Source organism: Gastrolobium bilobum, unplaced genomic scaffold (assembly GCF_033153095.1).
Source record: "Gastrolobium bilobum isolate Gb01-03AN ecotype WA unplaced genomic scaffold, APGP_CSIRO_Gbil_v1 utg8818, whole genome shotgun sequence".
Classification (NCBI taxonomy): Eukaryota; Viridiplantae; Streptophyta; class Magnoliopsida; order Fabales; family Fabaceae; genus Gastrolobium; species Gastrolobium bilobum.
Genome location: NW_026899407.1, coordinates 68,149 through 92,878, shown reverse-complemented (window position 1 = coordinate 92,878; position 24,730 = coordinate 68,149). Strand labels below are relative to the sequence as shown.

Sequence of the window (24,730 nt, the reverse complement as noted above, 5' to 3'; positions counted from 1 at the left end):
TGTTTGATTTAAAAATAATTTGGGGTTTATGCTTTGTAATTTTGGATTTGGGATTTTAATTATTAATAATTTGAGAATTTAAAATTAAGTTTGTGGGATATCTTACCCTTAAATCTTAACTTTAATTCTCTACTAGGATTTTAGATTCTTGAGTCTTAAGTTTGGGTTTCGTGTTCTAGTATAATAATAGAATCAGTGTTGTTTGCTTCTGTATTTAAGCCAAATGATATGTTTTGGGGATTTGAGCCTTATTGATGAATTTAAATATTGAGTATTCTTGTTTATTACTTGTTGGTCCCCATTCTTGTTGTACATCAATTTATGTTTTTCTCAGTAAGTGTATTTAGAGTGTAAGTCCTTGATCAAAGTTTTGTATTCAAAAAAAAAAAAAAAAAAAAAATCACTCTTCATTAAACCCCGACTATTGAGGGTAGGGGTGAGGACAATCTTTGTACGTAGTCTTACCCTTGCATATCTGCAAAAAGGCTGTTTTCGGGATTTAAACCCATGCTTTTCAGTCACAAAAGAACTCATATTTGCAAAATTTTGTTGAGTATTTCTTTGTAATTAATTCTTCCAGTACCTCGGAATTACTTTTAATTATGTGATGGTAGGAAGGAATGCTAGGAGAGACAAATTCCATAAAATTGTAGTCCATTTTTTTTTCTTTTGAAAATCAATAACATAAAGGTCTAATATCATTTGTTGAAGCCAGAATTATGCAACAGTTCACTCAGAGTCATGTTATTTCATTGAATATGTTACATGTCAATTCTATTTATGTTTTTTTTTCCCTACTGTAATCATTGAATTCCTCTAGATACAGTAGTATCATTATAATTCTCGGGGTAGTATTCTATAAGACAATAACCGGTTGACAGTTACATAATTTTTCCTCTCTCTCTCTCTCTCCCTGTTTCTATTCCCTTGAGTGATTGTAGACAAATGATTGTTTTTTGACATGCTAATCTAATTCCATACCTCTCCTTCATGTCTTTCGTATGCACATGCATGATTTGTGTAATTAAGTTTCTTGATCTTTGTGAGGAAATCTTTTTTCGTTGGCAGGAAACAGAAGTTTCTGCTGTTAAATACATCTCTTATAAAGAGTATAGAAGTTTACTGGCTAAACAAGATTCAGACTATGTCCCTTATGATGTTAATGGACAATATGGTCAGCTCTTTGATATAATTGAAAAGAGGTATGTTATTATTTGAGATATGCATGATGCAAAATTTCTTATTTGTAAAGCAAACCTCTTTCATTCTATGATTACGCTAGTAAGAAATTATCATTTTTCTGATTTGATTCCTTGTACTAGTATATAACTTCACTCAGCTCAGATGGTCATGCTGTTTTCTCTCTTTTTATAAACTTAATTTTATTGGATAGACAAGGAGTGAAATACAGCTGGGCATAGTTATCAATCCTGGATAGCACATGGAGCGCCTGGCTTTAGAATGCTTTAGCGGGTTAGCGGGGGTGACCGGTTGATGGCACCCAGATATTCAATAATGGAATATGCTAGAAATATATTGTAATTAGTATTTTTCTTATTTCATTAGGGATTTGTATTAGGTCTGATTGTATTAGATTTGGGCTTAGTCCATTAGTATGTCTATACATTGTACATTCCTATTCATATCAATGCACACAGTTTATTTCAATGTTCCTCTCTTTTCTTTTTATTTAACATGGTATCAAGAGCCTAAGGAACTTTGAATTTTTTTTTTTTCCCGGTGAACCCACTGTTCATCGTCTTTTAATTTTTTTTCCGGAACTGTCTCGCTGTCAGTTTCCGGTACGTTTTCTTCCGCTTTTAGGCTTCTGTCTACGTCAACCACCACCATCCGGTGGAGTTTTTCGGTGAACCGCATACCGGCGTGCTCGTCTTGGAAGCACCCTCGTCAACCACTAACCAACGGCGCCGGCCGCACCTCCAACGGACGTCTCACGCGCCCTCACGCGCGCGTGAAAGTTCCGGTTCTCTCCTCCACCAAGGCGGCGCGTGGAGGTTCCTTTCCGGCCGTGGCTGGTTGTGTTCTCCTCGTCTCCCTGTGACGGTTCTGGATCTGGTCCTGGTTTTGCGTTTGGACTTCGTTTTGTGTTGACGCACAGATCCCTCTTCTACCGGTTAGTTGTGTGATCTGTCTTTTTGATTATTTTTCTACTCTTGATTATGGACTCTCCTATCTCCACTGTTTCAGGGTCTCCAGCTGGACAAAAGTCGGAGTATACTATTTTTTCAAATTATATTCTTACTCCGTTGAGTGTGGATAAATTGGATGGATCCAACTATGATACTTGGTCATCCGATTTGCGCCTTTGGTTGGAAGGACAAAATTATACATCCCATCTCACCACTAAGGCTGAATCTGTGGCGGCCACTGAGCGCACACGATGGAAGATGATTGATGCTCAGTTGTGTAGTCTCATTAAGGCCACTCTTCATCCGTCAATTAAGCAGATTTTTCGACCTGCTAATACCTGTGAAGCTATTTGGAGTCAGGTAAAAACACTGTACACCAATGATACACAAAGACTCTATGGTGTGTCAGAAATTGATGACTACCTTTGCTCCTCGGGACTTCAATTGTCCTATGACTGAATATTTGGGGAAAGCTCAAAGTTTACTTCATGACCTTAACGAACTTTTGCCTCTCACTGGTGATGTTACTAAGGAACACGAACAATGTAATACACTGTTTATGTTGTTCATTTTATATGGTTTGTCTGACTATTTGTCTGCCAATCGGGATCAAACTTTGGGATCTGCTACAGTTCCTACACTGGATTCCGTGATGTCTACCTTGCTTAGGATTCCTTCTAAGCCCACTACGTCACCAGCACCTCCTATGATGCATATACCTCCAGTGGATTCTGTTGACTCTTCCGCTATTGCTGCTCAAGGGTATGGTCGTGGACGTAAATTCTCTAAAGGCAAGCTATTATGCACTCATTGTCATCAGACCAATCATACTGTTGACCGCTGTTGGAAGCTTCATGGAAGGCCACCTCTACCTCCTCGGAATGCTCATGTTGTTCAGTCTTTCTCTAGTACCTCTGCTCCAGGGTTACCTTCCGGTGCACAACCTCCAGCAGCACTTCTTAACGAATTTGTGACTTGGTGGTCTGAGAAGCAAACATCAGGTCCTACTGCATCTATTGCTCCCACTGGTAATTCTTTTGCTGGAATCTCTCAGTTGCACTCTATAGGCCCTTGGACTCTTGATTCTGGGGCTTCTGATCACATTTCTGGTAATAAGTCCTTATTCACTTCCCTTTTTACTATTGGTTCTTTTCCCACTATTACTATGGCCAATGGGTCTCTGGTCCAATCACGGGGGATTGACACGGTTTTTCTTTTACCTATTTATCTCTGGATCATGTTCTCTATGTTCTCGATTCTCTTTTTAACTTACTTTCTGTTAGTCATTTGACAAAATCCATTGACTGTGTTGTTTCTTTTACTAAAACCTCTGTCATCTTTCAGGATCGGAGTTCGGGGAAGGAGATTACCAAAGGATGTGAGTCTCAGGGCCTCTATCAACTATTTCCCTCTTCTTCAGCCTGCTCCACTGTGGATTCTCCTCTTACTATACATGCTCGTCTTGGCCATCCTAGTCTTGCAAAGCTTCAGAAGATGGTTCCACATTTATCTTCTCTTTCCAATTTAAATTGAGTCTTGTCAGTTTGGGAAACATACTCGTAGTACGTTCCCGAGTCGTCTTAGTCGTCAAGCTGTTTCTCCTTTTTCTGTGGTCCGCTCTGATATTTGGGGACCAAGTCATCATTCTTCTACTTTAGGATTTAAGTATTTTGTTACTTTTATTGATGATTATTCTAGATGTACTTGGTTATTTTTAATGAAAAATCGGTCTGAGTTGTTTTCTATTTTTCAGTTATTCTACAATGAAATAAAAACTCAATTTGGTATTCCTATTCGTACTTTTCGTAGTGATAATGCATGTGAGTACTTATCTCATCAATTTCAACAATTCTTTTCATCTCATGGAACTCTTCATCAAACATCTTGCCCTCATACACCCCAACAAAATGGTATAGCCGAGCGCAAGAATCGCCATGTGGTTGAAACCACTCGTGCTTTGTTAATTGATGGCAATGTTCCATACATATTCTGGGGTGATGCTATACTTACTGCATGCTATCTCATTAATCGCATGCCATCATCTGTTCTCAATCATAAGGTACCTCACTCTATTTTATTTCCCCATCAAGTTTTATATCCTTTGACTCCACATGTGTTTGGTTCTACGTGTTTTGTTCATTACCTTGGTCCAGGTTTGGATAAATTAGCTCCCAAGTCTCATAAATGTGTCTTTCTGGGTTATCCTCGGTCTCCAAAGGGTTACCGTTGCTACTCTCCAACTTTACGTCGATACTTTATCTCGGCAGATGTTTCCTTTTTTGAATCAGTTCCCTTTTTTGGATCCTCTACTACTCTTGTGGACACTGATTCTGTACAGTCATCTTTCCCAGTCGACTCTTTTGAATACCTTCCGTCTTTACCAGTCCATGTTTCTGACTCTCCTTCTATCACCTCCTCTCCTGATGAGATCGAACATAGTTCGTCAGATGTATCTGTGGACTCACATTCAACTGCATCTCCTCCCTCGGTTTCGGTCCCACCTTCGGATAGTGACCTCCCCATTGCTCTTCGTAAGGGTACTCGTGATACTCACCCTCCGGCCAGGTATACAGTCAATATTAGTTACCATCACCTTTCTCCATCATATTTTGCATGCCTTTCCTCTTTGTCCTCTGTATCTGTTCCTAAGACTACAAGTGATGCACTTTCACATTCGAGATGGAGACAAGCCATGATTGATGAAATGAGTGCTCTTCATCATAATGACACATGGGATCTGGTTCCTCTTCCTTCTGGAAAATCTGTGGTTGGTTGCAGATGGATTTATGCTGTTAAGGTTGGACCTGATGGTCAAGTGGATCGTCTTAAAGCTCGCTTGGTGGTAAAGGGTTTCACTCAAGTGTTTGGATTGGATTTTATTGATACTTTTTCTCCTGTGGCGAAAATGTCTACTGTTCACCTCTTTATTGCCATGGCTGCTATTCGCCATTGGCATCTCTACCAACTTGATATCAAGAATGCTTTTCTCCATGGTGATCTTGAGGAGGAAATTTATATGGAGCAACCTCCTGGATTTGTTGCTCAGGGGGAGTCAGGTCTTGTTTGTCGTCTTCGTAAGTCTCTCTATTGCCTCAAACAATCTCCAAGAGCTTGGTTTGGTAAATTGAGCAGTGTTGTTTAACAATTTGGCATGACTCAGAGTGAAGCTAATCATACTCTCTTTTATCGTCATTCCGCTTCTGGATCTATTTACCTGGTGGTATATGTGGATGATATTGTCATAACAGGTAGTGATCGACATGGGATCACTCAATTGAAACAACATTTATGTCATTATTTTCAGACTAAGGATCTTGGGAAAACTTGATGAGAGCAAGGAGGGCGTTAATAGAAAACTTGAATTGTGGAGAAGCACATTGGAATCCAGAGGATTCACATTAAGTCGAAGCAAGACTGAGTATCTGAAGTGTGAGTTTTCTCTGGTACGAGATGAGGACCAAGAACCTGTGCATCTAAATGGTCAAGAGGTACCCAAAAAAGATGCTTTTAAATACTTGGGCTCCATTTTACAAAACGGTGGAGAGATTGATGAGGATGTAAATCACAGAATCAGAGCAGGGTGGATGAAATGGCGCAGTGCATCTACATTTTTGTGTGACCGCAAAATCCCCCTGAAGTTAAAAGGAAAATTCTATAAAACGGCAGTAAGACCGGCAATGCTATATGGAGCGGAATGCTGGCCAGCACATAGGCAACATGAGCATAAGATGGGAGTAGCAGAGATGAGGATGTTAAGGTGGATGTGTGGTTACACAAGGATGGATAAGATAAGAAATGAAGATATTCGACGAAAGGTCGGAGTAGTACCGGTAGCCGAGAAGATGAGAGAACATAGATTGAGGTGGTTTGGGCACGTGATGAGAAGACCCATGGATGCTCCTGTATGAAGTTTGTTACCAAGAGCTCAACACAAAAAGAGGCAGAGGTAGGCCGAAGCTTACTTGGGGGAAAGTAGTAAAACAAGATTTAATGGAGTGGGATATAGATTGGCGGACAGTATGTCTTAGAACGGAATGGAGAAAAGCTATAAGTATGGTGGAGGGTTAGACCCGCTGTTATTCCTATGTTCCAGATGGTCCCTTTTTAGTCCTTTTCCCCTTCATTTCCCCCACTTCTTCTTGTCCCTTTCTTTTTTACTTTTATTTATTTATATATACATATATTGTTATTTTATTTTATCTTATTTTATATTTTTATTTTATTTGTTTATTTTTGTTTATTTATTTATTTATTTTTTGCTTTTTTACTTTTTTACTTTTTACTTTTTTTACTTTTTTTTTATTTTTTTTAACTTTTTTTTTCAACCGTTTTGTATCTTTCATGTGGGTTCATCTACCACCGACCCCAATTAATTTGGGATAAAGGTGTTGTTGATGTAAGGATCTTGGGAAACTTCGATACTTCTTGGGAATTGAGGTTGCCCAATCCAAAGCTGGTGTTGTGATATCTCAGAGGAAATATGCTCTGGATATTCTTGAAGAAACTGCTATGTTAAATTTGTTAAGAACCCTTGGATACACCACTCCAAAAGTTAGCTCAAAGGGTGGGAGTGCCCAAGGCCTTATAAACCTCACATTAGTTGCCTATACAACCAATGTGGGATTATATTTTTCAACACGCCCCCTCACACGAAAGCCCACTGGGCTTGAAGGGTGGACAACATACAAGCCCACCAACATGTGGAAATTCCACTACAAAGAAAGTGGGAGGCGGTGAGATTTCGAACGCTCTGATACTTTACATACTCAAAGGTCACTCTTTTCACATCAAACACAAGAGGGTTGTTTGATTTATATACCTTTGGGCTTTGAAAACAGAGGAAAGAGAGCACTTTCAAAGCTTAGACTCTACTCCTTACTACTACCAAGTGATGTGCACGAATTTGGACCATAAAAAGCTTGCTTCTTTCACTTCAAGACACCTCACTACTCAATGATGTCTCAAGCTCTCAACATGAAGAGGAACCCACTCCTTGCTCAAAGGCAACAAACAAAATGTCCCAAGATGAGGCCTTTCCCCTTCCCAATGCTTGCTCTCTAGTGTTTACAAAGGTTTAATGGTGGAAAGGTGAGTAAAGGTGGTTCCTTGGGCTTGGTTTCATGGAGGAAGGCAATGGAGGCTATGGGGAAAGCATAGGGCAGCCTTGAAGAAGTGAAGATGAGGGTGTCTACGTGAAAATAGAAAAAAAATGAGAGTGAGTGACTAATCTAGGTCATTTAGGTAGACTGACTTAACTCAACCGATATAGACTCACGTGTCACATTCACTTAACCCTCACTTAATTTTGGACTACAGTGTCTTATAAATTTTATGAAATATTACCAACTAATTTATTTTAAGTTCCGGGTATTTTTCTATACACACTGTTTCTACCATGAAACACGCAGTATTATGATTTTTCACTGAAAAGCGATTTAATTTTAAATGATTAGAATTTCCTACAATATTAACATAAATATTTTGTTGTCATTTTAACTCCATAACATTTATGGATTAATAATCACTAATTATCTTTTAGAGTTTCCGGGTAATTTTGCTTACCTCACTTTTACCGCGAAACACTCATTATTCACACTTTTACATTAACAATGATTTAATTTAGATTAATCAGATTTTTCATCTAATAATCCTCTTTTAATTATTATTTAATTTCTAAAATCTCCATTTAACAGTGCGGGTTCTTATACTGCTACTGTTAACATCTGTCATTGTGCACATATCCGGAGAGTCTCAACAACAAACGAAGGGTTAGATATGAGCAAAGGAGATCCAAAAGAGCCAAAAAGTTTGAACTTTTAGGCAAAAACACAACAACATACAACCAAACAATGTCCGATTTGCAAAACAAGTACATATCTGGAAAGAGCAAGAAGAAGCGAAGCGAACGGCGATGGTTTGAGATGGAGAAACCCAGCTCCAATGGAGACCGAAAACAAGGGTTCCACACTAAAGGCTGTTGTCGCGGAAGCAAGGCTATCAGAGTCGAGTGCTTGATACTAACTTGGGAAAAGGAATTGTATATTGAATTGTATTAAACATGTAAGGTTCTCTATTTAAAGAGATTAAGTGACCTAATAGGCTAAGTCCAAAGAAGCTTCTAGAATAACCAAAAAGAATAAAAATAATTATTTACAACAATGTCCAATCGATACGGAGGCTAATGTACATGGCAGCCATAGATAAAAAAAGTCGAACAAATGCCATTTTTACAACAAGGAAAAATGTTTCACCATAATCAAATTTGGTTAAAGGCTTTGGTAACAAGATGAGCATTTGAAATTCAACAAAGAAGGTTATAGAGCAGTTAAGAGTGTGAGTAAATTGAATGATAGAAATAAAATTAAAGGGACAATGGGAATAAAAAGAACAAAATTCAAGTTTAAAGATGGGGGAGGAGTAGCTTGTCCAATGCTAGTGGTCTGAGCCTTAGAGCCATTTGCAAGAGCGATGTGTTGAGGAGGTTTGATGGTTGATGATTTTTAAATAGCTCCACAACATTCGAAAGAGTCAATGATTCGTATATAAATATAAGCCCTTTTATTTAGAACTATTAAGAGATATAAAATCATTAATGTAGCTTTACCCAACAATTTAAGCTTTTAGGTTGAATTGGTTCTTTACATTAGAGCCTCGTGTCCCAGGTTCGATCCTCGCCCCCCCCCCTCCCATTTTTTTTGTGAAATTTCTTAGCATAGGTAGGCTGGGCATGATGCATCATCCACCTTTCAAGCTCAATGAGCTCTCTTGTGAGGAGGCGTGTTAAAGATATAAAACCATTAATGTAGCCTTATCCAAGAGCTTAAGCTTTTGGGTTGAATTGGTTCTTTACAGAACCCTTGTAATTTTTTTTTTAAGCCAATGATAACTAGATCCCCAGGCAGAAAATGTATGGGGTTTCCCATCTTGGCTTTGAACAATCTCACTAGGATCAATTGATATAATTTCTTTGTTATCTTGAGATTCATATCTATCAGCCTTTGAATTTGCATCTGACGACCCGTCAAATGGCGATTGAACTTTCTAGGTGGAGGCATCTAGGTTAGCCTTCTTCTTGCAGCGAAGAATATCATATCTCTTAGATGCTTTTGTTGTTAAAGTCATCACAAGCTTTTCTTCTTAGACACGTCATTTGAATTTCAATATCAGGATTGAAATTATTCTAAACCCCTTTATTCAACTGGGATTGTATTAACCGCCTACAATAATTTTGACTTACCGATAAGAGACACACTACCTTTGGGTTGATCTAGGAATGACTTGACATTAACTTGGGCCAGGTCTACAACTTGATCAAATTCCACCTCTGACCTAGCTCCCTTTTTCTCTTTTGTATAAGTTCCTTGCAATTGCCATCTGACATCAGCTGTGAAGTGCCTCTTCCTTGTGGTCATGGGTTTGAGAAATTGCCTCCCCTGCAAATCTGCAATGGCTTCGTTGTCACTCAGATCATCACGAGGTCCTATTCGATCACAGAAATAGTGTGTCCTGCTGTGGGGCCTTTCTCCCTTTCTTGGCACCGAAGTTGCCACCACTGGATCCTCTTCTTGGATGGCATAACTGCCATATGGAACTTTGTCCATATCGTCGATAACTTCATTCCGGTACTAGTGAGCTTGATGCAAACTCACATAGTTTTCGTTGTATCTGTGCTATCTTACTTGTAGGTTCTATTAGATACCAACTTGAAAAGATTGTATAACAGAGAAAGATTTCTATGAATTTGCTGGAGTGAAAATACACTCAACATGCTGCAAGGCACAAGCTTGGATGCTAGTGTCTTACAAGGTGGGGTGATACAGATGGGGATGTTTTACAGGTTTATGTCAGTACACAGCCCCTTAAGCTCTAAAGCTCAAATGAATGCAAGAGCTTTGAAATGTGGGTGATGCTCTGCTGAGTAGGATGGGTCTTGGAACCCTATCCCAAAGTATATCTAGGGGCAAACAGTGACCTTTACCAATGTGAGGATTTTGCTTCCACGAAACTTGCCAAAGAACAGCAAAAGTCATACATTTGCACAAAATTCTTCAATTTTTTCTTTGAAACCATTTTAAATGAAACCAGAAAACTGGCTCCAAAGTGAAGAGGGGCAAAGTTAAGATTCATCTAGCATTCCAACCTTCGTATTGCAAACAAAAGTTTCCGTCCAAATATGTAGGAATAAATGGGCCATTGTTTCCAAAGCAAACTCAAGCTGCATAGATTTCTTTTAAATGTAGATTCCCTACAATCATATGGCCATGTCTTAAAACTCAGCTTTCTTGAAATTTTGATATATTTTATGACTATGTACTCAATGAATGACAACTACATGATATTGAAAATCATTACAAACATTTATCGAATACTTATTTTGGTATTCCTTACATATTTTTTAAAGGTACAAAGAGAATACTGTAGCACGCAGTTTGACTCTTCAAAAGCAGCTAAGTCGTTATGCTCCTATTTCCCTTAATGCTGAGGTTGTTGTAATATTTGTTTTAGATTGTTTTTGGTTATTATATAATATTGATTTCTATCCATCAGCCGTTGAGCTTTTAATTTTTTTTTTTCTCCCCTTCCCTTTGCCAATTTGGACTGCCTTCAGTTAAACTAGGCATTTCTGTCATTTCACAACTCTCTTTGAATGCATCTAATTTTATGTGTAAACTGAATTGCTTTTGTTTCACTTAAACACTGTCTTTGGAATATTATTGAAAAAGTAGTAGCTGTAATGTTTTTATATGAATGGTATTTGAGTGTGTTGGCATGTCTGTGTGTATCTGATGGGATCCAACCAATACCAGAACAGATTAAAGGCCAGAAAATAGGAATAGATCTTTCCAAATCTTCTCTAACACAATTCAATTATCCATGTCAGCATGATGGGGAAACCAATACACTATGCCCCTTCCTAGGATAAACTTTTAACGGTTTATTCCCAATCAGTATCACAAAAATAATTTTGTTAAAGGGAAAAACTCGATGAAAAATGCTCCTAGACTTTCTGAGTGTAGATTGTACGCAGCTTTATCCTTATATTTTTACAAAGAGGTTGTTTCTTAGACTCGAATGCATGAGTTTTTGGTCACAAGGAAGCAACTTTACCGTTGTTTCAAAGCTCACCTTCATCACAAAGTAATCTTGGTGACCAGTGTTTATCTGTCGTTTCTGATTTTTCTCCATGGAATTCAATCCTGTCAGTAAAAGTAAGTATATATTGAATTTGATCTCACCAAGAAGAAGGTTGAAATCTTAGAATTAACCTAATGGATAATCAAATCGAACCTGGTACTTAATATTTGAGCTGAATAAATTTATAATGTCACTATATTGAAATTATTTGGTATATGTAGTTAGGTTTGGATTGTATACATATATTGTTGGGCATTGCACCATTCCATTGTTTCTCTAACTTTTTTTCTTACGATCGGGAAATAGCTTATTTGCAAATATATAAGGGTAAGACTGCGTATATGGATTGCTTTCACTTGTACCCTTGCTATTTGGGGTTTAATGGGGAGTGGTTTTTTGGTATAGAGAAGAGTGCAACTGTTTGAGACTTTATCTTTCTTAAACTATCAACAAAACATATAATTTGGGTGGATTCTCTATTTCCATGGCATCATGATCTTGATCCTGAACGACAAAGAGAATTCTGCATTATGTCTTCCACTGAAAACCCCATATCAAAGCATTAATGGGCAATGTGTATGGTATAAATATGTTACTGATTTATGGGCAAAAGGAATAATAGAATGTGTTAATGTTACACTTGAATGCAGGAGATGTGTTATAATAGCAATTAATTCTATGGATATAAGCTACATCAGTGTGATTAACTACAAAGATTTTGGATGAATTTTTGTTGGTCATAAATTAATTAAAAATACAACACAAGTTTCTTTAATGAATTTTGATGGTTATGATATTATTATTTGTCTCGAGTGAAGTAATCGTTGGTTTATTAATATCATATTTATCCTAAAATTTGTGGTCTCCCAATGTTTCATTTTGGCAGTTGACAGGGCTTACGGACTCAGACAAAGAGGCGCTTGTTTTCGTTGTCAAGGCTGCAAAAGTTATGGATGAAATTTTTTATCTGCAGGTTGTGTTTACAATACATTTATAGCAGTGTTTGCTTGATTTTTTTTTATATGTTTAACCTGCATCTTCATATTAAGTATATAAAATTTATTGGTAACTTTTACTTCTAAACTTTTTTCAATGCAACCAATTTCTCATATGCATGTATTGATGTGCCATGTGGCATATTTATTTCTTGATCCAAAAAATCATTCTAAATTTTTAACTGTGATTAGTAGAATATACCCAGGAAGAAGGATCTGTTCAAATGATAATGTGCACTACTAAAGTTTGTTTGTTTATTTCCCTATCAGTCATGGTACAGTAATCCAGCTCTTAGAGATTGGTTGAAGGAGCATGCTGATGCATCAGAGTTAAATAAGTTGAAATGGTTGTATTATCTGATTAACAAGAGCCCATGGTAAGTCCTTGACAGCTTACTCTACCATCTGAATGGTATATATTTATACACTCAAAGATAGATAGATGAATTTGGTGATTTTGTATGCCAGAAAATTATGCTATACTTAAGATCAAACCCCAGGGTTGTGCTGCCTGTGCTTGAGCACTCATTTGAGAGAGAATCCCAAACACCCTAGAATTTGATTCATATGCTGCTTTTGAATTAAGATTCCATCCAGAATCTTTTCACCTTAAACCAAGGGACCTTTTCACAATCCAATATCTGTATCGTGGTTCTGTGATTGCCAACAAGACAGTTTCAAAAGTGCATCACTTGGCTCATTCTGTTTAGCACTTCCTTTCTCATAACCTGATAGATGTATAAACCTGGGCTTGAACCCAAGCTGCACCTCGAGTGCCCAACAAGATAAGATTCAGAACTTAAAAGGATACTACCAACATCAAATAGGTTAATATGTTGTGGTAGCATTGTCATCTATATGCTCAACATGACCTCTGCCCAGTAAAGACCGCACAGTATAGATGTTCCACTGAACCAATGATGATCCTAGCATCATCAAGACACTAGCTGCTTCTTTTGTTCACGTGGCCCATGAATAGTAGCTTACGTGATCAAGTATTACTAGAGTTGGGGATTGGTGGAAAACACCTTGAAGTCCGGCTTCTTTCTAAAGATCTTGACACTATTCAGTTGTTAGGATGAAACACTATTTTAGCCCAGTTAAATTAACTGTCAAGACTCTCTGTTTTTGGACATGATCCCTGTTGGATCTCTCTCACACACACTTCAAGTATGTACCTTTTATGACTATCAACATCAATATTAAAATGTTCAGATTATATTTTGGTTGGGGACCTTGGGGTTGGTAAAAGGAAAAGGTAATTGGGAAAGAGTCAGAGATGATCTGAACTAAAATGGCTATTGACTTTTGAAATTGCCAAAACCAAATGGAACAAAAATATAAACATCCTTCTTCCTTGATTACTGCATATTCTTTGTTTTAATAATATACAGGGTATAACCTATTTTTTTAAAAATATCTCTTTTATGTCCGTATATGTTGTATAATTAGAATCTATTCACTGTTGGCAGGTCTTGCCTTGACGAAGATGAGGCATTTTTGACAACTGCAGATTCAGCAATAAGGTTGCTTTCCAAAGCAACTAGGACATTTAAAGAATGGAAGGGTCTAGAATACAGAGCAGCATTTCCCAAACTGAAACCTGCTGGTGCTAATTTCTACCCCCCAGACATGGACAAAATGGTACCATTAAACTAAGCGTATGCTGTCAAAAACATTTGCTTTGCAAATATAAAAACAATAAAGCTTCTGTCTTGCAGGAGTTTGAAATATGGAAGGAAAGTTTAGAAAAGGATCAACAGAATGAGGCAACAGGCTTTTTCAATGTTATTAAAAGGCACAGCGAATTTATTTTAGATTCTGATCTGTCCGATAACAAAGTAGGTTCTGCACATGATCTATATATAGTTCCTTACTCTCAAGAGTATAAATCTATTCTTGCAAAAGCTGCTGATTTATTGCATAAAGCTGGGGACATTAGCAACACACCAAGGTATATTGTTCTTCATTCATATTATTATTTTTAAGTAGTAATTGGTCAGCTTCATGCTAAATATTACTTACAAATGTTGGTCAACTAATTTTTTCCATGTCTAGTTTGAAGAGGTTGCTACATAGCAAGGCTGAGGCTTTCCTTTCAAATGATTATTATGACTCAGATATAGCTTGGATGGAATTGGTTAGTCATATTCTTTAGTCTGCATTTGCGCTACAATCATTACAAAATAGTTGGCAAGTGATGGAACCAGAAAAATAACACTGAAATTTATATAAAGAAGAATCCAGATACAGATTAGCAGACAATCACAGTAGAAAGAACAAGAGGAAAAACTCCACTCCAAAGCAACAATCTAGCCTTGAGAGCTTCCTTATTTCCTCTCCTAATTCCCCATCCCAATTCCCAAATTACAAATAACACTCAACATAAAGAAACCCCACCCTAAACATCTATATATAACTAATTCCTACTAATGGGCTTGGATACTTTATTAAAGGCCCATCAATACTCCCACTCCAAAATTCACCTTGTCCTCTAGGTGAAGAGAAAGTATAGATAACATGAAAGAACTTCCACCCGGGTCCCATTGTTTGAAACATACAGAACAAGTAATGCTTGAAGTCAGAAAATTGCAACTGTTTGATCCCATTTCCCATTGCTTTCATATTGCACTTGCGCCTAGTTCCTATAACCTCTCTGACCAAGTAACAAGGGGTATCTCCACTCCCTGTAAGCTCAGTTTTCTGCCCTTTTTGTGGGCCTCCTACAAAAAAAAGTTTTTGGGTCACTAGCATTTCTTTTGGAGACCAAAGATGTCTGGTCCAATAGCCCTATGGTTAGACCCATTGGGCTTAACCGTCTCTTCCCAGAATCAGCACATGCCCAGGAAAAAAAAAGTCACACTTGAAATATAGGTTTCTTCTCCTCTTATTATCGAGTTCTTCTTGCGGAAGTTCGATTGAGCAATTGGAAATATGACCAACCATGCTTGCAAACCAAGTTTAAAGGACTTCTCTTCAGCCGCCGTACCACCATTCTTCAAAGCGACTACGTCCTCTGCCATTTCCTTTGGAGAAAGTCGCCGGATCTGTGAGCTCTCGTTGCCGCCGCTTGTTCTACTGGTGCTCCTTCCATTCGCGTGCATCTCCATTTCGTCTTCGTCAATCTTGCCTTTACTTCCAACAACTAGTAACTTCTTGTGGAGTGTGGGTTGCCATACACATGATCCGCTGAAAACGGAGCACCACATCGAAAATAGAGATGGCGTCGCCGGCGATCAACCATTTCTTCCGCAGTTAATCGCCGGTACCTCGCGCCGCGTCTGTCCCTATTGCCATTGTTGGTCATCGAAATTCCTTGTGTGGATGTTGAACCTTGCCCTTCTTCGTTTTCGATGATGGTATGCCGTAGATCAGAATTAGAATTATTAGACTCTATTTGAAACCACTTGAGATTGAATAATAGAATAATGGTATATTGAATAATTGTATGTTACAATGTACAAGAGCTCTTTATTTAAAGAGACTCAAAGACCTAATGGGCTAAGCCCACAAGATGTGAGACTATTCTATTATATACACTGAACTATTCTAATAACTACTCTAACACTTCCCCTCAAATGTATGCTACCCGAGGACCTCTAAGAGCTTTAGTGAAGACATCCACGAGTTGATCATTGGAGTTGACAAATACCGTTTTGATTTCTCCTGACTGAATCTTTTCTCGAATAAAATGACAATCGATTTTTATATGTTTGGTTCTCTCATGAAATATAGGATTAGATGATACATGTAACGCAACTTGATTATCACAAATGAGTGTCATTGGTTGTTTCTGTTCACAAAGATGGAGCTCTTGAGTCAACTGCTTTAACCAGACTAGCTCGCAGGTAGCAACTCCCATTGCACGATACTCGGCCTCTGCACTAGAGCGGACAACAACAGTTTGTTTCTTACTTTTCCCAGAAATCAGGTTTCCTCCAAAGAAGACACAATAGCCTGAAGTAGAGCGCCTATCCGAGGGTGATCCTGCCCAATCGGCATCTAAATAACCACAAATTTATGTATTTCCCTGATTTGAATATAATAAGCTTTTTCCTGGTGCTCCTTTGATGTACTGGAGGATCCTCACAGCAACATCTCAATGAGAATCACAAGGAGAGTCAAGGAACTGACTAGCCACACTAACAACAAAAGAAATGTCCGACATAGTCATAGTGAGATAATTAAGCTTCCCAATCAACTTCTGATAACGTCCAGGATCAGATAATGGCTCTCCTTGTCCAGGTAGTAATTTGATAGTAGGATCTATGGGTGTATCTACCGGCTTATACCCCAACATATCAGTCTTCTCTAGGATATCCAAGGCATATTTCCTTTGACTGATAGAAATTTCCTATTTAGACTGTGCCACTTCAATCCCTAAGAAGTAACGAAGCTTACCAAGATTCTCCGTTTGAAATTGACTGAACAAATATTGTTTTAACTGGTGAATCCCAGCTTGATCACTTTCAGTGAGAATAATGTCATCAACGTAGACTAACAAATATATGCACTTGTCAGGAGATGTAAACCTATAAAACACAGAATCATCAACCTTACTGCGGATTAAGCCAAAAGCTTGAACGGCAGAACTGAAACGGCTGAACCATGCCCGAGGAGACTGCTTGAGGCCATATAAGGACTTACGAAGTCTGCATACCTTCCCAGACTCCCCCTGAGCAACAAACCCATGTGGTTATTCCATGTAAACCTCTTGTAAATCTCCATGAAGAAAAGCATTTTTAATGTCTAGTTGAAAGAGTGGCCAGTGACGAACAGCAGCGAGGGCAGGAAACATGCAGACAGACGCTATCTTAGCAACAGAGGAGAACGTGTCACTATAGTCAAGATCAAAAATCTGAGTAAAACCCTTGGCAACTAAGCGCGCATTGAGATGATCAACATGGTTATCAGGCCCAACCTTGACATTAAAGACCCACCGACAACCAACAATAGAATTCCCTAGAGGAGCAGGAACAAGATTCCAAGTGCCATTGGAATGAAGAGCAATCATCTCATCAAGCATCGCTTGGCGCCACCCTGGATGGAAAAGTGCTTCACCTGTGGTCTTAGGAATAGAAACAGAAGAAAGACTAGAAAAAAAAGTGAAATGAGGAATAGCAAGACGGCCATAGCTTACAAAGGTATAAAGAGGATAAGGGTTACGAGTAGTATGTTTACCTTTTCTTTGGGCAATGGGAAGAGCCTCTGATGCAGGAGCCGGAGGGGAAGAGGTGGCAGGAGAAGGCGATGAGTCATCCAGGGTCAAGTTCACAGGAGGCACTTTCTAACGACGCTGGTAGGTGAGAAAAGGACGATCCTCAGGGATGGAGGCACCTTTCTCTAGAAGAGAGTCACCTGTAGCTGGTAAAGACAAGTTAAAAAAGGGAACATGAAGAACCTGATCAACCTGTGACAACTGAGATGGGTTAGAATGAAAGGGTTGTTGACAAAGAAAATTGATATCAGCGGAAACAATATAACGCTTAAGATCAGGAGAATAACAACGATAACCTTTTTGAAGACGAGCATAACCAAGAAAAATACACTTAAAGGCTTTAGATATTAATTTGTCCTTATCAGGAGTGAGATCATGAACAAAACAGATTAAACCAAAGACATGTGTAGATAGAGGATAAAGAGGAGTATTTGGAAACAATAGGTTATAGGGAATGCCATTGTTAAGCACAAAAAAATTCTAAGAGAACATAGGGATTAAGATTCCCTGGTCTCCGTTTTCGCTAACCTCTAGAAGAAAAAAATAATTTGGGGCAGAGAACCGGTCGGTAACCAGAAAAATATAAAAATAAAATAAAATAAGATTTTTTTTGAAGTAAGAAGAGATAGAGTAGCACCACTAGGGTTAGCCTAGTGGTGTGGGGTGTGTGTGTTAGGAGTGTGTGTAGTGTAGGGTATTGTGTTCAATTCCTTGTAACCTCCAAAAAAAAAAAAAAAGAAGAGATAGAGTAGTAGAGGAGAAGAAGAGTAGGGGAGAAATGTTGAAAAGTGAATTGGTTTGGTTAGGCTAGGCCTCTATTAATAGTTGAAGTTTCAGACTCGTATATGAGTTTCGTGCAATTATTTCCTTATTCTTCATTGATGTATCTGGCTCAGATATTGGCTTCATACACTATTTTTTTTTATTCTAAATTTCTTATGGCTCAGAATATCGCTAACTCATTATTGACTCATTATATCTAATCAAATAAAGTTTGCTGACTCATCCTAATCCAATCAAACATTACCAATTAATGCATAAATGAACAATCAATTAACAATTACAATATATATATATATATATATATATATATATATATATATATATATATATATATATATATTATTTTATTATTAATAATCTGGAGTATTACAAAGTATCAAAATCAATTTCCAATAGCACTCGTATCGGACATATATCGCACAAAATCATTTTATCAAAGGTAAAATTTATATTATAATTTGTTATCTATCACCATCAAATATATATATATATATATATATATATATATATATATATATATATACTACTAATTTATAATTTATTATTATTGTAAGTTACTATTATTTTTCTGAGATGTTACAAATGACTTAGCAATGAGTCATCAGCCTTATCCTATAAAAGCAAATTCAAAATTCAAATTCCTATTAGAGGAAAAAATCAATCACTTATAAAAGTGGAAAGATCCCAATCCTGATTTTCTACAGTAAATAACTATACAAGAGCTCTCTATTTAAAGATACTAAGGGAGGTGTATTGGATTGGGATTTCAAAGGATTTTAATGGTTTGTTTTCGGACAAAAAAATCCGTTGGTATTCGATTAGGATTTTAATGGATTATTTTAAAGGATTATTTTAAAATCCGTCCAAATCCGTTGGTATTCAATCAGGATTTTAAACAATGGAATCACAATCTCGTGGTATTCAAAAATCCGACGATTTTAATGGATTTTCTATTGGTGTGGATTTCGTGAGACTTTTTAGAGAAAAATATAAATAGGATGTCTCTCTCACAATCTCACCCTAACACCCCTAGGATTTCTTGAGATTCTTCTATTGCAGTGTTTTCTTCTTCCTTTGACAGGTTGACTGCTCGAAATTGGGTTCTGCCATGAGAGCTTCTTCAAAACTAAAAAAAAAGCATATTTTTGAGCGATTTTCATCACAAAACAGCAAAGAAACAACAAACCAACGAGATTTTAATATAATCTATCTCAAAAATAACATATTTTTGAGCCATTTTTGAGAAATTTTGGAAGTTTAAAAAGTTATTTTTCAAGCTACGGGTCGCGGTTTTTCTTGGAACAAAAACGTTTGATTTTTGTATTAAAAACAACATAAACCATGAAAAAATAACAGGAGAACTAAAACCCTCAAACCAATTTTTCGTCAATGAAACAATATCAATTTAAAGAAAGATTGAAACTTTCATAATATGAAGAACCCTATATTTCGTAACAATACATTCAAGAACGAAATTCCTTCACTATAGGAAATATTTTCAAACAATTTTTGTGTTAATACATAACTAAAAACTTGTTTCTTATCGATTGAAAAAAATTTGAGAAATTTTCTAAACTTTCATGTAATTAAACCTAAAATTTCAGTTTCAGAATTTTCTTAGAATATTCAATGAAATTATGCATATGTTATATGGTTAGAAAACTCTCATCACGTAAAACCAAAACCCCAAGGTTTTCAAGATTAATTGCAAAAAATTTCAAATGAAATTTTATCATGAACTTTAGGTTCTATATGCAAATTTAGAATTATTTTTATAATTAATAAAAAATTGGGTCTTATAATCATATATGCATAACTTTGATAACAAATGAAGAAGATAATTTTCAACCCATTAGATATGTGAAAAGCTGTTGTTTAGTAATTTTGAATATTTGTTAAAGATTATATTATGTTTTACTGATTGAGAAAATTATATTAGGTTTTACTTTTTTTTATTAATTTCATTGCATTTTTTTGTTAATTTTTTATGGGGATTATACTTACAATCTATTTTTGTTTACAACCTTTTACAACCATATCTTAACCGTTGATTTCCGTCAATCAATGGTTATTATTTTCACTAATCAAACTCATTAATTAATATTTAATTTGGAAGTTAACCGTTGATATATGGTTATTATTTTCGCAAATTAAACTCAAACTCATTGAGTTAATTATATTAGATTTTATTGATATGTGGAGAGTTGTTGCTTAGTAATTTTTGAGATAATTTTCAACCCGTTGTTAAGTTTACTTTTTTTATTATTAATATCATTGCATTTCTTTGTTATTTGTTTTTATTGACTCTTGTAATTTTGAATATTCGTTAAAAATTCATATAGTTTTTTAAAATCTTATAAAATCCATACACTCTTTTCAAATCTTATGAATCTATTAAAATCCAATCCTATGAAATCTTGATTGTAAAAAAAGTCTTTTAAAAAAGTCTATAAAGTCTCTCAAATTCTAAAATGTCTTTTAAAATCTGTAGGATTTTTTATCTCAAAAAAGTCTTTTAAAATCCTAATCCAATACACCCCCCTAAATGACCTGATTGGCTAAGCCCAAAGAAGCTTCCAGAGTAATCTAAATAATAAAATACTAATCTAAATAATAATACAATATTATTTACAACACTTCCCCTACAAAATTCACCTTGTCCTCAAGGTGAAAAAAGAGGACGGGTAATGATAGAGATATTCCAGTTAGGTCCCATTCCTTGAAGCAAACTCCACCTTGTTATATTGTCGTTATGCTCTGATACCAAATTGATGGAACTAGAAAAATAACACTGAAATTGATATAAAGAAGAAACCAGATACAGATTAACAGACAATTACAGTAGAAAGAACATGAGGAAAAACTCCACACCAAGACAACAACCTAGCCTTGAGAGCTTCCCTATTTCCTCTCCTAATTCCCCAAATTACAAATAACAATCAACATAAAGAAACCCCACCCTAAACATCTATTATATATAACTAATTCCTACTAGTGGGCTTTGATAGTTTATTAAAGGCCCATCAGCAAGCTAGTAAGATGTATTGTGAATAGTGTGTAAGTACTCTATTGTATTAAAAGACCTTTATTATGTAAATATTATATATCAAAATGTTGATGTAATTGTATTGTTACTTTCTTTAATGTAAATGAGAAAGTTTGTTCAAAGAATGCTAGTTTTTAAATGTTCCAGTTCATGTGTCCCTATTCTCCGAGTCATACAGATGGACACATTGCACTATTTACATTTTCTTACATATTTGGTTCCTTCATCTCCTTTATGAAGATTAGTTTATATCTGTTTCTTAGTAAAATAAAATAGAACAAATCATGATTGTTGCTCTTGCTCCTAACTGCTGCTAACTCACAATGCAAAGATTTATACAAGGTCGAGGTTATAATTTTCATTTTTAATGTGATCGAGTATTACCATTGTTATATTTTGTAATTTATTGCCGAATTATTTTTGTCTTGAATCAACTATCCTAAAAGCTTAAATTGTCATGAGAAGACACATGAATGATTTTATGTTATATCTCTTAACAATTTTCAATAAATGTAAGGACATGGTTCTTTATATTCTTTTTCTTTTTTCTCTTACAAATCAGCAAGTAATAGAAATTAAATCCTTGTGAATTTTCTGCGCAGAGAGAAAATGTGACTTTTGGGATCATTTTGAATGTAATTATGATGAACAAATGAAGTAATCTTGTTTAATCGGGTAAAAATGCATGAATAAAACTGTGTATAAGGATTTCCTCATCCCAACTCTCTCAAGTCAGGGTTTCATGTGGATTTTTTTATTTTATTTTATTTTGTTTTATTTATTTATTTATTTATTTATTTTGAGAAGAAAGAGCAGTAGTGAGAATGATCTAGGAACGTAGGCATGTACTTATTAAATGTTATTTGCCCAGACTCAGGATGAATTCCTTGCTTTATAGATATGTTTGCATTTTCACCCATCCACCCTCACACCAAAATAAGTGCTTTTATACAATCTTCTTGCTTGCCATCGGTGCTTGATGGAACTAAGAATCTGGTCATACAAAGCAAAATATGCAATTCCTGCAAAATAGACTTTCTCCAAATTTTGTACATTAGTATCCATACCGTAATACAGATACTTTTAATGGCTAATTGCCGATCATATAATTATTTTTACGTTAATATTTTCTATGCAGGACTCTAAGTTGGATGTCACAATTGGGCCATATGAAACTTATGAGGATAAATTTTTTGGATATAAGGTAATTTTCTCAACGATGAGGCTTTGTGCAGCATAAACAATGAAAGTCCCCAAAGCATGATTATATTTAACTTAAATGATATTTTCATTTGGAGAATATGCTTCACAAAGTTATGGGATATTGCTATTGAATGAAGCTTTGTGTCATTACTAGCCGACTGCCAGCTAATATTTTAAAATTTTGGCAATGGACATTAAAAATACAAGTTTCATTTATTCATTTATGTAATGTCAAATATAGATCTGGAGATCAATGTCATGGCATGGTTTGTTGTAGGAAAAAATTAATGCATTGCCAAGAATGTAAGTATTTACAGTCAGATTTTATCTGTATACACTTTGATAATTCTTATGGCTTTCTCCCCTGTATTCTCAGAGGTTCTTGATATTTCAAAGTATCCTAAACATAATTTGGGATTGACTGGATGTACAAAATCAGGATTAGAATCTTTCAAAGTATCCTAAACATAATTTCGGATTGCCAGATAATGGAGATCCTCCTTGTAAATGGGAAAAGTTTTATAGCGGCGAGAATCATCTTAGGGAGATGGAATTTGGCGCTCCCGGCACACAAGATATTGGGTGGGGCGGAGGACAGAGAATGAAAAAGAGATTGAGGAGAGAGGGGAGAGGAGAGAGGAGAGAGAAGGGAGAAAAAAAAATTCATGTGTCACTCCCTTAATGGGAGGACCACCATGGCCCAGGAGCATGTTAAAAATTTCCCACCTCAGGAGCCTCTAGACTGCCAGGATTCTGACTCGAGCCTTAGTTCCAACAACACTAATACAACTGACCTAGATGTGCCTATTGCTCTCCGAAAAGGTACTAGATCTTGTACTGCTCATCCTATTTCTCATCATATCACGTATAAAAAGTCGTCACCAGGTTTTCGTGCTTTCAACATTATGTTAAACAGTACAAAAATGCCAAAAGTCATCCAAGAAGCACTTGATGATCCAAAACGGAGGAATGCAATCTTTGAAGAAATTGTTGCACTCAACAAAAATAGAACTTGGGAGTCCGTAGCATTACCCAAAGGAAAGAAAACAGTAGGTTGCAAGTGAGTGTTCACAATAAAGTTAAATGCAGATAACAACTTCAACAAGTATAAGGCCAGATTGGTTGCTAAGGGATTCACTCAGACTCATGGGATAGACTATCAGGAGACATTTTTCCCTGATGCCAAGCTTAACACTATCCGAGTTCTTCTATCATTTACTGCCAATCTTGATTGGCCCTTGCAAAAATGTAAAAAATGCTTTCTTGAACGGTGATCTACATGAAGAAGTTTATATGAATCCCCCACCTAATTTTGAAAAGGGAGACGGTTAAGTATGCAAGTTGAAGAAGTCTCTCTATGGTCTTAAACAATCCTCTAGTGAGTGGTTTGAGAAGTTTACTCAAGCTGTTAAGGGAAGAGGATTCCTCCAAGCTCAGACTGATCACTTTATTTTTAAAACACTCTAATGGTGGAAAAAATTGCTATTCTCATTGTTTATGCTGATGACATAATTGTCATAGATAATGATTTTGAGGAGATAAGCTCTTTGAAGAAGTGTTTAGCTGATCAGTTTGAACTGAAGGATCTTAGATCTCTCAAATATTTTCTGGGCATAGAGGTTGCTTGAAGTAAGGCAGGGATTTCTTTAAGTCAGAAGAAATATATTTTAGACCTATTACAAGAAACAAGAATGCATGGGTGCAGGCCAACAGAGACTCCAGTTGAACCCAATATTAATTTGGGAATTGAAGATGGGAAAGAAGTTGGCAAAGAGAAGTACCTCACATAAGAGAGCCCATTGGACTTGGAAGGTGTATGATGCATCAGGCCCAACCTACTTGTGCTAAGAAATTCCACAAAGAAAACGGGAGGCGGCGAGGATCGAATCCGGGACACCGAGGCTCTGATACCATGTAAAGAACCATTTCAATCCAAAAGCTTAAGCTATTAGGTGTGAGCCTTTTCAATGGTTTATATTATACTCTAATACGCCCTCTCATAAGAGAGCCCATGGGCTTGAAAGGATGATGCATCAAGCCTAGCTTACATGTGCTAAGAAGCTCTACAAAAAAAAGGGGACAGTGAGGATCGAACCCAGGACACCGAGGCCCTATGTTGTAAATAATTGTATTTGTTTCTTTCTTTATTTATTTATTTTTCCATTCTAGAATCTTCTTTGGGCTTAACCCATTAGGTTAT

At 36.5% G+C, this 24,730-nt stretch overlaps 1 protein-coding gene across 4 annotated transcripts in view; it reads left to right on the top strand.

Moving 5' to 3' along the window:
• The window catches only part of LOC133290359 (nudix hydrolase 3), a 62,489-nt gene that overhangs the window by 5,396 nt on the left and 32,363 nt on the right, over positions 1-24,730 (top strand). For all 4 annotated transcript variants that reach the window (XM_061488430.1, XM_061488431.1, XM_061488428.1 and 1 more), the window contains 8 exons: positions 1,069-1,202; positions 10,552-10,633; positions 12,172-12,258; positions 12,551-12,657; positions 13,753-13,924; positions 14,002-14,234; positions 14,339-14,420; positions 22,466-22,531. In XM_061488430.1, the coding sequence (XP_061344414.1) occupies positions 1,069-1,202; positions 10,552-10,633; positions 12,172-12,258; positions 12,551-12,657; positions 13,753-13,924; positions 14,002-14,234; positions 14,339-14,420; positions 22,466-22,531 (963 nt within the window). The remainder of the gene's footprint in view (positions 1-1,068; positions 1,203-10,551; positions 10,634-12,171; positions 12,259-12,550; positions 12,658-13,752; positions 13,925-14,001; positions 14,235-14,338; positions 14,421-22,465; positions 22,532-24,730) is intronic.